Source organism: Heloderma suspectum, chromosome 1 (assembly GCF_057233095.1).
Source record: "Heloderma suspectum isolate Gila_16-S chromosome 1, 16-S_ref, whole genome shotgun sequence".
NCBI lineage: Eukaryota > Metazoa > Chordata > Lepidosauria > Squamata > Helodermatidae > Heloderma > Heloderma suspectum.
Genome location: NC_139458.1, coordinates 121,425,767 through 121,444,199, shown reverse-complemented (window position 1 = coordinate 121,444,199; position 18,433 = coordinate 121,425,767). Strand labels below are relative to the sequence as shown.

At 43.2% G+C, this 18,433-nt stretch overlaps 1 protein-coding gene across 3 annotated transcripts in view; it reads right to left on the bottom strand.

Annotated features, from left to right (window-relative positions):
* GTF2H1 (general transcription factor IIH subunit 1) overlaps positions 1-18,433 on the bottom strand; it is a 35,579-nt gene that overhangs the window by 471 nt on the left and 16,675 nt on the right. For 2 of the 3 annotated variants that reach the window (XM_084855076.1, XM_084855075.1), the window contains 9 exons: positions 16,242-16,391; positions 15,510-15,589; positions 13,400-13,530; positions 11,756-11,843; positions 11,557-11,645; positions 9,562-9,679; positions 6,310-6,400; positions 4,760-4,875; positions 871-963 (listed from right to left, as the gene is read on the bottom strand). In XM_084855076.1, the coding sequence (XP_084711202.1) occupies positions 871-963; positions 4,760-4,875; positions 6,310-6,400; positions 9,562-9,679; positions 11,557-11,645; positions 11,756-11,843; positions 13,400-13,530; positions 15,510-15,589; positions 16,242-16,391 (956 nt within the window). Of the gene's footprint in view, positions 1-513; positions 568-870; positions 964-4,759; positions 4,876-6,309; positions 6,401-9,561; positions 9,680-11,556; positions 11,646-11,755; positions 11,844-13,399; positions 13,531-15,509; positions 15,590-16,241; positions 16,392-18,433 lie in introns of those variants that run through there. The other variant, XM_084855077.1, reaches the window with a different exon arrangement.

The following is an 18,433-nucleotide window of genomic DNA, read 5'->3' as shown; positions in this document are numbered from 1 at the left end:
ACCTTTATTCTTATCTTGGACCAGAAGCACCTCTGATTGAGGGGTAATGGGCAGAATACCCGCCGCCCCGGAGAATCAGATGGTTGGAACCAGCTGCTTTTCCTCTAGTGGGAGCACTACCTGAGCAGAATTCTGCTCAGAATGTTCCTGCCAGTGGAAGGGGAGTGGAGAGGCAATCTTTGCCAATTCCCTCTTTGCTCTGCAGCCCCTAGCACCACCTCCCACAACTGTTACAGAGCAGACTTTCAGGGGGATAAGAGATTGCCAGGCTGGTGGGGGTGGTGGGAAATTGATGAAGATTGCCTCCTCCCTGGTTCTAGCAGCAGAAATACCCTGCTGAATCAGAAGCCTTTCTTGGACACAAAGAGCCCTTCTGTTTACGGAAGGAAAACCCTGGATCCAAGCCAGAGTTCACCCAGTGGTAAAACAGCAGTGGACACAATCATGACACAGCTTACAGGCGGGATAGTGACCACAAAAGGTCTTAAGGTAACATAATGTTACATCTCTGCTCTTACGAGTTCACTGAGATGTTGGAGCTGTCCATTCTATGATACGCTAGGAGGCCTGTGAGAAACAGGGAGATAAAGTTGTCCAGATCTCAAAGGACATTTTAAAAGACTGCTTGTTACAGAAAATGCTTCTATGACTCTAATGGTTTATTCTAGAAAATAAATTAAATAAAAGCCTCCAAATCTATAAAGTTAATAATACCTGATCTGTATACAGCCAAGAAGCTCCTTAATTTTGCCAATGGTTCTTTCTAACAATCAGCAAGACCATTTGAAAGATAAGTACCATATAGTATGCTACCCTTACACCGTTATTCTTAAGGTATGTAAGAGAATAGAGAGACTTTCCCCCTCTTACGTTTGTGCTTAAATACTGTCTTCGAATTTTATCTTGGAATGGGCAGAGTTTTGTAACTTGAAATCTTTCCAAATTACTCCTCATTTTCACAACCTGAGAAAGAGAGAGAAAACAGAAAATAACAAACTACTTAATGAAACTCTTTTGCTTTAAGGACTTAGTTTCTTCAAACTTCTAATAGCATAAGTTTAATCAGTTATTGTAAATACTGGATCTTCTGCTTGAGTGGGAAAACACACTACGCTGTTGCTCAGCATGTTAAAAAGGGGTTTAAAAGTTATTCTGTAAACTTCTACAGTGTGTTACTTCCACCTCTTAATTTTCAAGGTTCCTTTTAAAATCAAACTAGGCAATACAACATCTTTTGAAATTATCTGGAAAACTGGTGGATTAGAAGTCTATATCAGCCAGTCCCCTTCATGGATCACTGCCTTGTTGTGGCGAAGGGGCTTGCGTAACTCAGTGAAGCCATAAGCTATGCCGTGCAGGGCCACCCAAGACAGACAGGTCATGGCAGAGAGTTCTGACAAAATGTGGTCCACTGGAGAAGGAAATGGCAACCCACTCCAGTATTCTTGCCAAGAAAACCCCATGGAACATATCACAAGGCTAAAAGAGATGACGCCGGAGGATGAGCCCCTCAGGTCGGAAGGTGTCCAATATACTACTGAGGAACAGCAGAGGGAATTTCCAAGTAGCGCCAGAAAGAGTGAAGCGGCTGGGCCAAAGCCGAAAGGACACTCAGCTGTGGATGTGTCTGGCGGTGAAAAGAAAATCCGATGCTGTAAAGAACAATATTGTTTAGGAACCTGGAATGTCAGATCAATGAATCAAGGTAAGCTGGAGGTGGTCAAACATGAGATGGCAAGATTGAACATCGACATCTTGGGAATCGGCGAACTAAAATGGACAGGCATGGGCGAATTTAATTCAGGTGACCATCATATCTACTACTGTGGGCAAGAATCCCTTAGAAGAAATGGAGTAGCACTCATGGTCAACAAAAGGGTGGGAAAAGCAGTACTGGGGTACAATCTTAAAAACGATAGAATGATCTCAGTACGAATCCAAGGCAAACCATTCAACATCACAGTAATTCAAGTCTATGCCCCAACCACTGAGGCCGAAGAAGCTGAGGTTGATCGGTTCTATGAAGACCTACAACACCTTCTAGAACTAACACCCAAAAAAGATGTCCTCTTCATCATAGGGGATTGGAATGCTAAAGTAGGAAGTCAAGAAATCACCGGGATAACAGGCAGGCATGGCCTTGGTGTACAAAATGAAGCAGGACAAAAGCTAATAGAGTTTTGCCAAGAGAACACGCTGATCATAGCAAACACTCTTTTCCAACAGCACAAGAGACGACTCTACACATCGACATCACCAGATGGTCAATATCGAAATCATATTGATTACGTCCTTTGCAGCCAAAGATGGAGAAGCTCTATACAGTCAGTAAAAACAAGACCTGGAGCTGACTGTGGCTCAGATCATGAGCTTCTTGTTGCAAAATTTCAGCTTAAATTGAAGAACGTAGGGAAAACCACTAAACCATTCAGGTATGACATAAATCATATCCCTTATGAATATACAGTGGAGGTAAGGAATAGATTTAAGGGATTAGACCTGATAGACAGAGTGCCCGAGGAACTATGGACGGAGGTCCGTAACATTGTTCAGAAGGCAGCAACGGAATACATCCCAAAGAAAAAGAAATGCAAGAAAGCCAAGTGGCTGTCTGATGAGGCTTTACAAGTAACTGAGGAAAGAAGGGAAGCAAAAAGCAAGGGAGAAAGGGGAAGATATAACCAACTGAATGCAGAGTTCCAGAGAATTGCAAGGAGAGACAAGAAGGCCTTCTTAAATGAACAATGCAAAGAAATCGAGGAAAACAACAGAATGGGAAAGACTAGAGATCTCTTCAAGAAAACTGGAGATCTCAAGGGAACGTTTTGTGCAAAGACGGGCATGATAAAGGACAAAGAAGGCAGGGACCTAACAGAAGCAGATGAGATTCAGAAGAGGTGGGAAGAATACACAGAAGAACTATACAGGAAAGATCGGAATGTCCCTGATAGCCATGATAGTGCGGTCACTGAACTTGAGCCGGACATCCTCGAGAGTGAAGTCAAGTGGGCCTTAGGAAGCATTAGTAACAACAAAGCTAGTGGAGATGACAGTCTTCCAGCTGAGCGATTTAAAATCCTAAAAGATGATGCTGTTAAAGTGCTGCATTCAATATGCCAACAAATTTGGAACACTCAACAATGGCCACAAGACTGGAAAAGTCAGTTTACATTCCAATTCCAAAGAAGGGCAACGCCAAAGAGTGTTCAAACTACCGCACAATTGCGCTCATTTCACATGCCAGCAAGGTGATGCGCAAAATCCTACAAGCTAGGCTTCAGCAGTATGTGAACCGAGAACTACCAGAAGTACAAGCGGGGTTTCGAAGAGGCAGAGGAACTAGAGATCAAATCGCGAACATTCGCTGGATCATGGAGAAAGCAAAAGAATTCCAGAAAAACGTTTATTTCTGCTTCATTGACTACGCTAAAGCCTTTCATTGTGTGGATCCAACAAACTGTGGCAAATTCTTTAAGTGATGGGAATACCAGACTACCTTACCTGTCTCCTGAGAAACCTGTACGAGGGTCAAGAAGCAACAGTAAGAACCAGACATGGAACAACCGATTGGTTCAAAATTGGGAAAGGAGTACGACAAGGCTGCATATTGTCACCCTGCTTATTTAACTTATATGCAGAGTACATCATGAGAAACACCGGGTTGGATGAATCACAGGTCGGAATTAAGATTGCTGGGAGAATTATCAACAACCTCCGATATGCAGACGATACCACCCTAATGGCAGAAAGCAAAGAGGATCTAAAGAGCCTCTTGTTGAGGGTGAAAGAGGAGAGTGCAAAAGCTGGTTTGAAACTCAACATTAAAAAAACTAAGATCATGGCATCTGGCCCCATCACTTCCTGGCATATAGAAGGGGAAGAAATGGAAGCAGTGACAGATTTTACTTTCCTGGGCTCCAAGATCACCGCAGATGGTGACTGTAGCCATGAAATTAAAAGACGCTTGCTCCTTGGGAGGAAAGCTATGGCAAACCTAGACAGCATAGTAAGAAGCAGAGACATCACCTTGCCGACAAAGGTCCGTCTAATCAAAGCTATGGTTTTCCCAGTAGTAATGTATGGCTGTGAGAGTTGGACTATAAGGAAGGCTGAGCGCCGAAGAATTGATGCTTTCGAACTGTGGTGCTGGAGAAGACTCTTTCGAGTCCCCTGGACTGCAAGGAGGTCAAATCAGTCAATCCTAAAGGAAATCAACCCTGAGTGCTCATTGGAAGGACAGATACTGAAGCTCAAATATTTTGGCCACCTAATGCGAAGAGAAAACTCCCTGGAAAAGACCCTGATGCTGGGAAAGACTGAAGGCAAAAGGAGAAGGGGACGGCAGAGGATGAGATGGCTAGATAGTATCACCGATGCAATGAATATGAACTTGAGCACACTCCGGGAGAGAGCGCAGGACAGGAAGGCCTGGCATGCTATGGTCCATGGGGTCACGAAGAGTCGGACACGACTGAACGACTGAACAACAAACAACAATCAGCCAGTACTAGATTTACTGCAATAGAAAATGTCTTCCTTTTGGCTATTCTTCAAATAGCCATACGTATCAACAGGCTTTCCTTCTGCCCACTAGTAAGAGAAGGTTTGCATGTAACATGCCATTCACTATAGGGAGCATTTGTACCACTAGTCAACAGCTCTCAGTATATGAGGTTCAAACGTATTTCATTACAGAACAGAATGCTGCAGTGTTCATTATGACACTGATAAGCAAAGTCTTACTGCATATAATTCCTACCTTCTCCTCTAGAAATGGTGTGTTAACAGGAAAGCAGGACCAGAAGTGTCGTAACAGCTCCCCTACTGCCACATACAAGTGCTTCAGTTCAGCCTGAACATCATTTGGCACCATTTCTGCAATTGGAAAGAAATGAGGGTAAGTTACATTTATACTGGAATGTGCGGAATTGTGTGCACTCACAAAGGATGGTATTTGGCAATGGATGTGTTGTCTGCAACATAAGGTGGTTCGTTGCCATAGTTAACATGCTGCCCCAGAGCCCTAGAACAGCCCATGGGTTTTGGGTGGCTTTTTAACCAGGGGTTTGCACAACATGGCAAGCTGCACCAGTGAGGATAATTATGCAAATCCAACCCCCTGGCATGTAACCAGCACAAATGGCGGGGGAAATAAGGCATCGCAGTTTACTTCCCCCTTCACGATCATGCGAACTGGATCAATATAAAGGTATCAAAACTACCTCTAATTTTCTATTAATTAATTATTTTAATTTTTATACCTTTAACCAGCACCCCAGTTATGGAACAAACTCCCTAGAGAGATTTGCGATGTGCTTACATTGTATTCTTTCTGGTGCCATGTGAAGACCTTTTTATCTTCCCAGGCATTTTTAGCATTCCAGTTTTTTAGCTCTGCTGTCCTAAATCTGTTATTGTGTTTTAAATATCCGCACTGCTGCTTGGTTTACTCTGGTTGTATCTGTATTCTGTAGTTTTAGGGTGCAATCCTATGGGGATAGTCAGCCACCTCTGAACTCAGAGGCGGTCGACTACCCAATGCAGGGCGGATGGAGCACAGAGGGGATCCTCCCCTCTGTACTCCGGCCATTCTGCATTTTCAGCCGATTTTGGCTGTCTAGCCAGGGCATGTCAGAGCAGGGGTGGGTGGGGAGAGGAGAAAGCCGGACAGTGCATAGGAAACGTTGTAACAGCACTTCCGTGGTCTCCTCCTCTCCCCACCCCCAAGAATGCCCCCCTTTTGCCCGCTCTGTGCTGCTCTTACAAGTGCGGAGCCTGGGATGAACTGCGCTGCCTACGATGGGGCAGGGAGTCAGGTTTCTGGGAGCCAAAAAATCATATGACGCTGTCTAGTGGTTATAGGATTGCACCCTTAACCTACTATATTTTATATTGTATTTTTGTGGTTTTAATTTTGTGAACTGCCCAGAGAGCTTCGGCTATTGGGCAGTATAAAAATGAAATACATATATTCTTTTTATGATATCCTGCCTTTCTTCCATTTAAATATGGGGTTGCTTCAAACCCCTCATGCACAATCTGAGGTAGCACAATTGTTTGGATTAGCACGCACACTTAGAAATTTGAATTTGCTCCCAGTGCCATAGAGTAGGAGAGGGAAGGCCTGTCATTGTAATGCCCTAAGTGAACTGGTCAGAAGAACTACTCTCTCAAAATCTGGATTGTACAACTCGCATCTTAATTCTCTTCAACTCAATTATGGGAACCCACCTACAATGCTTACAGGGCCACATGGGACCATTTTGCATATTTGATAAGGCATGAGCGAGCAAGACACCAAGTACTTACGATTTATGGCTTGCTGTGTTCCACCCTGCATAAGTGCTCCTCCAGGTGACAAGGCTGTGATAGTACTACTTGCAGCACCACTTGAGAGAACCTTGAAAAACATAAGGTACTTTTCGGTCACTTTAATAGCAAAAACAAAACAAAATTTGAAGATGCAGCCTGAATCATAGGGGCTTAGATAAACATGTACAACAGCAATATGCCACGTTATTTTTGCTATATAGCACAAATCATTCCTTAGTGATCTGTAACACTGACAGCTCCTGTTAAACATCCAAGTGGATATTTAGCATAACTAGAGTCCTTGCAGCCATAAATATTATCAAGGCAGTGTACAATACAATCAAATTAAAACACATACACTACTTGTTGTTGTTGTTTATTCATTCAGTTGCTTCTGACTCTTCGTGACTTCATGGACCAGCCCACGCCAGAGCTTCCTGTCGGCCGTCGCCACCCCCAGCTCCCCCAAGGTCGAGTCCGTCACCTCCAGAATATCATCCATCCATCTGGCCCTTGGTCGGCCCCTCTTCCTTTTGCCTTCCACTTTCCCTAGCATCAGCATCTTCTCCAGGGTATCCTGTCTTCTCATGATGTGGCCAAAGTACTTCAGTTTTGCCTTTAAGATCCTTCCCTCAAGTGAGCAGTCTGGCTTTCTTTCCTGGAGTATGGACTGGTTTGATCTTCTTGCAGTCCAAGGCACTCTCAGAATTTTCCTCCAGCACCACAGTTCAAAAGCATCCATCTTCCTTCGCTCAGCCTTCCATATGGTCCAGCTCTCGCAGCCATAGGTTACTACGGGGAATACCATTGCTTTAACTATGCGGACCTTTGTTGTCAGTGTGATGTCTCTGCTCTTCACTATTTTATCAAGATTTGTCATTGCTGTCCTCCCAAGAAGTAAACGTCTTCTGATTTCCTGGCTGCAGTCAGCGTCTGCAGTAATCTTTGCGCCTAGAAAGACAAAGTCTGTCACTGCCTCCACGTTTTCTCCCTCTATTTGCCAGTGATCAATCAAGCTGGTTGCCATAATCTTGGGTTTTTTGAGGTTTAACTGCAACCCAGCTTTTGCCCTTTCTTCTTTCACCTTCATCATGAGGTTCCTCAGCTCCTCCTCGCTTTCAGCCATCAAAGTGGTATCATCTGCATTATCTGAGATTGTTAATGTTTTTTCCAGGGATTTTAACTCCAGCCTTGGATTCATCAAGCCCAGCATGTCGCATGATGTGCTCTGCGTACAGGTTGAATAGGTAGGGTGAGAGTATACAACCCTGCCGTACTCCTTTCCCAGTCTTAAACCAGTCCGTTGTTCCGTGGTCTGTTCTTACCGTTGCTACTGGGTCGTTATACAGATTCCTCAGGAGGCAGACAAGATGACTTGGTATCCCCATCCCACCAAGAACTTGCCACAATTCATTATGATCCACACAGTCAAAGGCTTTAGAATAGTCAATCAAACAGAAATAGATGTTTTTCTGAAACTCCCTGGCTTTCTCCATTATCCAGCGGATATTGGCAATTTGGTCTCTAGTTCCTCTGCCTTTTCGAAACCCAGCTTGTACATCTGGCAATTCTCATTACATGAATTGCTGGAGTCTACCTTGCAAGATCTTGAGCATTAGCTTACTGGCATGTGAAATAAGTGCCACTGTTCGATAGTTTGAACATTCTTTGGTACTTCCCTTTTTTGGTATGGGGATGCAAGTTGAATTTTCCAATCTGTTGGCCATTCTTGTGTTTTCCAAATTTGCTGGCATATGGCATGCATCACCTTGACAGCATCATCTTGCAAGATTTTAAACAGTTCAGCTGGGATACTGTCATCTCCTGCTGCCTTGTTATTAGCAATGCTTCTTAAGGCCCATTCAACCTCACTCTTCAGGATGTCTGGCTCTAGCTCACTGACCACACCGTCAAATCTATCCCCGGTATTATTATCCTTCCTATACAGATCTTCCGTATATTCTTGCCACCTTTTCTTGATCTCTTCTGCTTCTGTTAGGTCCTTGCCATCTTTGTTTTTGATCATACCCATGATCAACACATACACTACTAAAACAATTCAAATCTAACAAAATAAAACCAAAAACTAAATCCAAAATTAGCCTAATGAGAAATAGGATGAGCAAGCAAAGGATCAGAATAAGCCTGAAACAAAAACCCCAAACCACCAGCGAGTACAATTTGCTTACGCACAGTTTGCTTAAGTTTTCATTGCCTGCCTACCTGCTCAGCCTCTTGGGGGAACAGTGGGAGAGGGAGAAAAGTTCCAAAGATCAGGGGCCACCACCACAAAAAGCAAATGAAGGACCAGCAAAGTGCTACAAATTTTGTAATTCAGCAGTTGCAACCTAAATGAAGCAGCTAATTTTCATTGTGTGTATCCATATATCAAGTTGGTCCTTTATAGCTATGAGACTGCCTTCTCCATATGTCCCACCCCATTCTCTGTAACTGACTCAACTTAACCATGTCACTTACACCCTAAAGGCCACCTGACAAAGTTATACATGTATTTTCTGTGGATGTTCCACAACTTTGGACAGAGTTCTGAGTCTATCCTGGAAGCAATGAAATACCTTACTCTTTGAGCTGTTTGGGTTTACAGTGGAGGGCTGGGTTCACACTAACTATATTACATGATAGCACTAGCATTTCCAGGCAAGGCTGAGAAAGACTCTTGTCTGAAACTCTAGGGTCACTGTCAATTACTGTAGACAACAACGACCTAGACGGCCCAGGGGTCTGAGTTGGTATAAGGCAACTTTATTTTTTTCCATGGTAGCCCAAGTATATGAAAATTGCACATTCTTTTCCTATTTATCTCTGTCTCCTCTTCCCCTCCATTTGCTCTATATCAAATTTTACATTGTAATCTTCTTGGGGCAGCGACCTATTCAGTTGTCCTCTATGAAGTACCAAACATACTGATTGCACAAAAGATAAGCAGGAGGTTACACACAGGGCTGTCACAATTTGCAAGACTGCAGTGGTCTAAGCAGTGGCTGTTAGGATTATGCACATCATGAAAACTATTTTTGAAGTTAACATCCATGCTTAATATTCTATGCTTATTAAAAAGATAATTCTGGAACAATTTCACAATATGTAAAGGTGAAGGAATATACAATGCCTTCCACAAGAATATCCAAGTGAAAAGCATCAATATCATATCAAATCCTCAAAGTACATGGACACTCAAGACTCCTTTGAGTATTGTTGTTTTTAATGAAGCAAATACATTTATCCTACCTGAGTTAGTTTCGGTACATAGACTTCCATTTCTTCTCTAATACTATACAAAGAATTTATAATATCTTGGCTAGTTGCATATTGCTGTGACTGAATTGGTGTTGGACCATGGTAATACCTGTTGATCACAGAAGAGTTTATCATTAACATTCTGGGAATAAGAACCCAATTCTCGGGGTTTAAAGAATGCCTTTCAAGGTTTATGGTGGCACTTTTTGTTTTCTTAGAAGAGATGCATATTGGTTTCCAGAAACCACAAACAAAAATAACCCCCCTCCATTGCAAGACATCAGTGAAATTCATTAGAAATTATACATAGTAACCATACCATTTGTACTCCTCTCAAAAAGGAATGCTAGAGCTATTTAATCTTAAGTACAGAGGGTAATAACCAATGCTGCTGCTGGACCTCCACTGAGTATTTTGTGCCAGTGGGACCCAATGGGAAGCTAGTGTTTTCTAGAGCAAACCCAGAAATGAGCTGAAGTGCCCATTTCCAGAATGGGACAGGTCAGTGAAGTTCCCTTCCACTAGCTCTGCTGACCCCTCCCATTCTGGAAATGAGTGCTTCAACTCATTTCTAGTTGCTTTAGGAAACACTAACTTCCTGTTTTGCCAGCACTGGGTCCTGCTAGTGCATGGGCAGCATTGGATACTGCCGAGAGGACACATCCATTTTCACTAGGCCATATTTCAGCTTGAATACTATGACCCTGTTTCACAGACATATGTAGAGATACAGGCCCAAAATGTGTATACCCAGAATCTAGATTTATACTTGAATAGATGAGTCTATTCAAAGGACTACAAGCAGCAACTTTTCAGGCCCTCCAGCCTCTTGTGACACTTCCCACAAGCTCCTCTTGTATGTAGACAACTCCCTGGAGCAGCATCCAACACAGCATAAAGGACAGCCAATAAAAAAAGTCTGCATGTGGAAGTTGTCACCTAGTGGCAGTCATTCCACCAGACTGCTGAGCAGAGAAGGGAAGCAGGGCTATTCCATTGACTCTGCTGAGAGATCAGCTGCCTCTGGCTCTACCTCAACTGTCAATTAGTTGCAGCCATTCTATCAGGCTAGATGGTCCGTTTCTATTCCAGATGGTCATTATAAGAACTGTAACTTAAATAACTAGGTTTGTTAACCTGAGTCTGCTTTTTTCCTCCTCTCTCCCCATAACCTTTTTCTTTTGTGCTGTGCCTTTTACATAGTAAGCTTAATAATTTAATTTAAGCTGCTCTAGGAGCCTTTTTGACTGAAAAGCAGGTAAAAATGCTTTAAATGAAGCTCTTTAGTGTGTGTTCACATGGCTCTCTGGATTCTGGCCACAGTAATTAGCATTCAAGAAAATACCAAAACCCCCCCCACAAAAAATGGTAAAGTGATGAAATGTTACGTGGGTCAATGCAACCACTTAAAATCTATCCAATTATCTTAGCAAGTGAAAAAGATAAGAGTTGTATCCAAAGACTGTTAAGTGGAAGAAAAATAGTTGCTAGTGCTAATCTACAAATTCTTAGAGCATGCATAAGTTTGAACTATTACACTAGTTCTACAGCAGTTCTTGTGCTTTTGCTTACGCAAGCTCTTGAGCAAGCAGAAGAATATATTTGGATTTAGTTTCATTTTTCCTCAAAGAATGCTCCAATGCAAGTGTAAAAAGCCCTTCCAAGAGAGGAAGGAATTTTCTACATCCTGAAGGGCACTTTTGGATCCAACCTAAAGTTATTTCAGCTTCTCTTTCCCTCTCCCTTTCTCTGCATTGTGTCTGTTAAATTGTAAACCTGAAGGCAGGATCCTTATTTCTTTTTAGAAAATGCTTAGCTGAAGGCCCTGTATGTATAAGTATACTTCTTTAAACTGTTAAAGAATTTAAATGCCCCTGAGATGAACAGAAAAAGAGGCCAGTGGGGGAAACGGATTTTGCAAGCAAAACATTTTGGTATTGTTGTGATAGAAGAATCAAAGTATTTTATTTTTCCTATAGAACATACCTATCTGATTTCTTTAAGTTTAGTGCAATAGTTTTAATGCTGTTGTTTTTTTCTAAATCTTCATATTCAATGGACTCTTGCAGCTTTACCTGCAAGATAAGATGTAATTAGGGCTCTGTAAAGGAAGCAGAACTTGCATTCGCCAATAAGGGACAGAATGTGTATGCTGTTCCTTTTGAAGTAACACAGGCAGCCTTACCTTTTTTACTGGTGGCGGAAAGAAATCTGAATCCCTGGAGTTTCCATCCAAACTGCTGATCTCACTGTAAAGATCATTTTGTGCTTCTCTGAAAACCATGAGTTCGACACTATGTTAGCTTCTCTCAAACCATTCAACACAAGTTTAATTAGATCTGCACACTGGATGGAATTCAAGCCTCTCATCCCTGTGCACAAACAGAAAGAACTTCTGCATATGCACTAGCCTGGGGGGGGGGGAGGCAGGAGAAGATACATTTCCTTTTGCTTCTTAAGTCTCCAGGGATGCCATTCTGGAGGGCCCACTAAGCTTGGGAGGCTTTGCTGGGGGTGTCTGAAAAGCCCCTGTGCACACACTGAACACTATGCGCAGTGCTTTGGATCCTGACCATTGGAATGCAGGAAGAAAGCAATGGCAGAGATAACAAAAATAGTTAAATATGGTGCTGTGGCAAGGACATGAACTATGGGCCATTCCCTGGCACAACTCTACAATTAACTTCACAGCTCCCCTCCCACAAGCCTGCATTTCCCATGTAGGCTGCCGTAAATTACATGATGGAAGAAAGGTGGAATATAAATGTACTAAAATAAGCTTATGCTCTACCTTTGTTCCTGAACTGTATCATTTTGAGGTGCAAGAAGGGATTGTGTAATTAGATGGTCCCATATATAAGAGAGATTTGTGAAAGTAGAAATCTAGATCCTGGGAGAAGGAATCTAGTTTAACCTTCTCCCAGTCACACTCATTTTCAATGCGGAGGAATTTATTTTGGGGAAGGAGCATTCAATTATGCCAGGGGTACAGAATCTCAGATCAAATTGGGCCCTCCTGGGGTCCCAATCCAGCATTCCTGTGTTTCCCAGATGGCCACGGCCACTTCCCCATACTACCTATTGTATGGTGGTTTCCCAGATTTTGCAGTTTTTCCCCATTCTAAAAGCTTGAAATGCATCTCCTTAGGCTTGGTAACTGGCAGTCAGAGCTTCAAACTAAAATATGCTTGTATTTTTGGCCTTCAGCCATGCCCACCAATGGAATGTGGCACCTGACAGCTTCTCCAAAATGGAATTCAGCCCTCAGGTTGAAAGAGGTTCAACATCCCTGAATTATGCAGTCCTCCACCCACAATCTGTAATGTATAGTCTAGGACCAGTTTTACCATTTTGTAAGCTCTTTGTCGAGAGACCTTCTAAGATCAGGTTTAGTATTCAGTAAGGATGGGGAGCATCACTTTAAAGAGGGGAGCTGCATAAGTGATGCTGTAGTAATTGTACAGTGGAAAGGTTTTCTAAAGTTCTCTTATTTTTAAATTATTAATGTAAAGCTGGATTATTTGACAGTGTAGATGTGGCTAAATGCCAGTATTTTCTTATGAGAGATAAAGGACTGGAGGTGCTGTTTGTACCCTGTCATAGCAACGAAACAAACCATGGGCTACATTCAACACTGTGCAACTGGACTTCTGCCCATCCAGAACATGGGCAACCAGGACAACTTATTAAATGATCAGAAATGTTTTCAGATGATGGATCCTGCCTGCTTCATACCAAAAATGCTTTTGCAATCATATGACTTAGCAGGTTCCTTAGAGCCCTATAATTCTTATGTCTAATTTAAGATCTGGTCCATGATGAAACTTACTGTTTCCTGAGCCCAGCTGCAAGAACCATGGCACTGTGATGGTTAAAGCGTTTTATAATGGCAGCATTGCTACTCTCCTTTACTGATTTCGTAGAGTTGGAAGTGGAAGGTGCCAAGGCAACACCATAACCCTACAAAGGAAGCAATTGTGAAATGTTTGAACAATACCTTCTATTTCATGGGAGATGGAGAAGGATTTCAAGCCTGAATCACTGATGGATTATCTTTATGATGTGGTCTAGAGCAGGGGCTGTGACAAGTGCACTCAAGTCTCTTCTGGAGATTCATTTCTTTACACCTGACTGACCAGAACTGAAGCTATTTAAGTGGAGATATTTCAGCTGCACAATGTAACAGAATGGTTTATAGCAGCCTTCCCTGACCTGGTGCCCTCCTGATGTGTTGAACTACAATGGGCAATGGCATGCTGGCTGCAGATGATGGGCGTTGTGGCCCAACACATCAGGAGGGTGTGAGGTTGGGAAAGCCTGGTTTAAAGGATGACTACTGAGGAAATTAGATCCCAAACCTTCAACCTTACTCCTTCAGGTGTGCATAATTAAGCCAGGTTTTCTAAGCGAAGTATCATGTTATTAGTGTCCAAATCATGATTCCTCACTTGTAAGTACTCCTTAAATTTAGGAAATCGGTTTTCAGGCGAGAGAACTATCACCAATTTTCAATAAAATGAATGGGAAATGTGAAAACCACTAAATTTGCACACACCCAAAGCACCAGAATAAAACGAAAAGGTGGCGAGTGAAAAGGGGTAGCGATCAGAGCAGGAAGGGGGCCAGGACGAGGACACAAGATATCCTAGGCGCCTTTGCAGCAGAGCATATGTGCTGGAATTGGCTGGAGGACTGAGGTGGAGAGACAGGGAAAACAAGCCAATTGTCTGTCAGGTGTTCAGCGAACAACCAACCCACTGTAGCTTATTCGCAGGGTGGCTTAGCATGACATGTGAAACACACCCACCCCACTCTCTTAGCAGGTCACTGTTCTGTTAAGTGCTCCTAAATATGTGCTGTTGTGAAGAACATATTGTTCTTGGAGGACCAGACCAACACCCACTTTCCCCAGTATTCTTTGCAAGAAATGCAGCACTAGGAGGTTTACCCCAAATTCGCCAGTGGTCTACCAGTAGATTGTGATCCATACAGGTCCACAGTTTTTGACTGGCTTTAGCAGCCAAGCTAAGAACATCATGGTCGCTAGGACTTGGCCCTGACCCATGTTCTTGCACTGGACCTCCATGCAATATCCAGGACAATCCTACGTTAAAAACATTAAGAGCCCTGCTGGATCAGACAAAGGGTCCATCTGGTCCAGCATTCTGTTCACACAGTGGCCAACCAGCTGTCAACAGGAGACTCACGAGGAAGACATGAGTGCAACAGCACCCTCCTGCCCATGTTCCCCAGCAACTGGTGTACATAGGCATACTGCCTCTGATCATGGAGGATATAGCCATCAGCCATTGATAGCCTTCTCCTCCAGGAATCTGTATAACCCACTTTTAAAGCCACCCAAATTGGTGACCATCACCACATCCTGTGGTAGTGAATTCCATAGTTTAACTATGTGCTGTGTAAAAAGTACTTCCTTTTATCTGTTCTGAATCTCTCACCAATCATCTTCATGGGATGACACTGGGTTTTACTACTATGAGGGAGAAAAATGTCTCCCTATCCACATTCTCCACACCATGCATAATTTTGCACACCTCTATCCTGTCTCCCCTTACTTGCCTTTTCCCCGCTTCCCCAGCTTCAAGTTTGGAGCTGGAAAGGGTGGCAAGGGTTTGTCTGTTTGGCCCTGGGTTGCTACAGTGCCAAAGAATCTGCAGCTTCTCTCTCATCTTGGAACTGGGAAAGGGATGAAAATCATCATACAGCTGCAGGGATATTCCTCAGCCGCCACCTCTTGCAGCTCCAAGATTGGAAGGAATGCTGGGGCTTGTCACACTTGCCATGGGAAATGCGCTGCTGCCTTCTGGCAAGCTAAATTATGGAACTCTGGCAATATACATTCTGCTCACTATTACACAGTTTATAGTTTATACATTATACTATTATACATTTTATAGTTTTGAATCACCTGTACTTACTTCATCTAAGGATTTATCTTCCAAGGCTGTTAAATCTAATAAAGGATTTTTCACCCCTTGAGACACCATTGTTTTTAACCCTAGGAGAAGAAAAAAATCTCAAGTTTGCATTTGCAAATCTATATATCATATTGAAATAGGCCCTTCAAACTAACAGTAAAATCCTAAGCTTGGCAAGTAGGACAGAGCAGTCATAAAATCTACATAATATCAAACAACTGATTCTTAAGTCTCCATCAATGACCACTTTTCGAATGAGCTGTAAGAGTGTTGTGCCAGCGCTGAGGCTGCAATAGGCCTTGATGCCTTCCCACGAGCACCGTGTAAATGCCTCTATTACAGCAAGGGGTGATCTCAATACTATCAGGCTGCATGCAACATGTTGGAGCAAATGCTGGGTCTCACAGGCTCCGGAAGGCCCGCTGGCATCCTCCAAACAGTTTAAAAAACATTTTTAGGGCTTGTCACTGAAGGACTGGGTCAGGCAGCTCCAGCTGCCACCATCCACATTACTCTCAATGCCTCTGGGACCCACCCTCAATGTCAAAACTATAAGGTAAGAGAAACTGATAGTTACATATTGTTCCCAATAAATTAGAAATTTCACAGCAGTTCCTCTTAGGTATAATATTTAACAGGTGTGACATCTACATTTTATTTTGTTTTAAGCTTACAAATTAGTTTAGAAGCCCCAAAGTGCTACTGCCCAGAGGAGAAGAAATAATAACATACCCTTTTCGTCCATTTTGGCACATTCTGCAAAAAGGTCTTTTGAACCCGCGTTCAACCTATCCCTATGGAAATAGTGAGACTGGAAGAATCGTGTCCAGAATTCTTTCTCTGTCATATTGTGAGGAACATTTTCTGCGTATTTCACTTTTACTGTAAACATGACAGATATAAAAAGATAGATGCTATAGTGTAATTTCAAACTCAATATTTATTTAAAACATTTTTATACCACTCTGCATATCAGATTTACATAAAACAGATAAAAAGCACACAACATGTCAAGATACAATGAAAAACAATACTGAATAGGAATGAACTAGGGCTGGCCCGAGACATTTTGCTGCCTGAGGTGAAGGACAAAATGACACCCCATGGTTTGAATAGAAATGGGAGTGGTGCAGCAGTTGAATCTTACTTCAACATTGGCAACAGGACAGTGTCCTGAACTGCAACCAAGGGCAGCAGGCTGACTTAAGGGGGACAGGGCAGACCATGTGGCACACACAGTTCTGTCCTACAACACCTTGATGCCGCTCACTCACTGCTCTGTCTGACACCTGCTTGCTACTCACTCAAACTCCAATGTAGTGGTGGCATTAGCATGCATCATTTCAGCAGAGTAATGCATGCATACATGCGATGCCTGCTGGAGTGCGATGCCTGCTGGAGTGCGTGGCCTGGGTTGCCTCTACCTGCTCACTTCATTAAGTACTTTTCCAGTGGTGCTTTCTGTTGGGATAAGGCAACTAGCTAAGACAACCAGCAATAAGTAAGCAGTCCTGGCAGGACACTTGATCAGGAGAATGGGAACTGAACCCTCCCTCCCCTGCAAAACCTGCTGCCTCAGGTTGCCGAAATGGTAGGGCCAGCACTGGAATGAACGTAAGATCATTCAACAGCTTCTAACAGTCCATTAGCAGGACACACCAACAGGAGCTTTGTTCAGAACTTGCCTGATCTCTGACCAGAGAAAGAAATAATTTCAGATTACTCTCTGTGCCACCCTGTATTCTCCATTCAACGTTGGCAAGCTGGTGACACAACTGCAAGGTTGCAAGATTGCAACTGCAAGGTTGCAATTGCAAGAATGCAATTGGTGGACCCCAGTCACCACCCGGGAACCACGAGATTGCACTGCTTATATGATATGTTTGAATGTGCAATTTAAATTGATACTGACCTTGTTTTATAGCTATTTATATAATATTAATTGTTTTGAGGGCTCCACGTATTCCTGGCTGGTGGGGTACACATTTCAAAACATGCAAGTAAAAAGGAATTGGGAATTAAACTGCCAACGTGTCATTAGAATGTATTCTCATGTTAACAGTGGAATAGCCTATAATACTCTCTAGCAATATTGATAAAAATAGTTGCCAAACACCCTTTTACAAGGCCACTTTTAATAGAAGGTGGAGTGCCAAATCTCACCCCTTCTTGTACCCCAAGGAAGTGACCTGAGCCCAAACCTCCCTCCTTCCCAGCTATTTCAGATGGCTAGGGTTTAAGGAGGAGTATGAGTGAACAAGAGATGGAGGAGCCCTCTTTCTATCCTCATTCATTGCCCTGGCTCCTCTAGAGACCCATTTTCCAACTGGAATTCTCCCCATGCACCACTCTGCCACCAACATGTTATCCTCTTGTCTTTCTGAGTCACTTCCAAGCTGGGAAATACAAGAGGTGGAAGAGGTAAAAGCATACAAGGAAGAGAATCCTCTTTTTTGTGCCCCACTAATTTATCTCCCCCTTCCTTTAGAGGTGAGGAAGAGGGGAATATAGCACAGAGACACACTATACCCTTCTGGCACCAAGATGGTTTGCAACCCTTAGCTTGGGAGCATGCATTTCACTTGTAAAACAATTCAGGCACAGTTGCCCAGGCCTCACACTGAGTAGTCTTGGACTAATAGCCCCAAAGAGCCACACATCCATAAGGAAAAATAATTATAGAGTAAATCACTGTGTTGGATCTAGATTTGCGCCCATCAGTGGGAGTGTTCCCTGAGTGGCACTCAGGACACACACCCCGCCCCCGGAGGAAAGGGAAAGGTGGCTTCTGCAGATTCCTCTCCCCACCAGGCGTGTGTGTCCTCTGAAAACCTGCTCCAGAGGGTTGGGGGTCCCTCCAAAGCAGATTTTCAAAGGGCACAAGCAGTTGCAGGGGAAAGGGGGAATTGGCAAACATTGCCCTC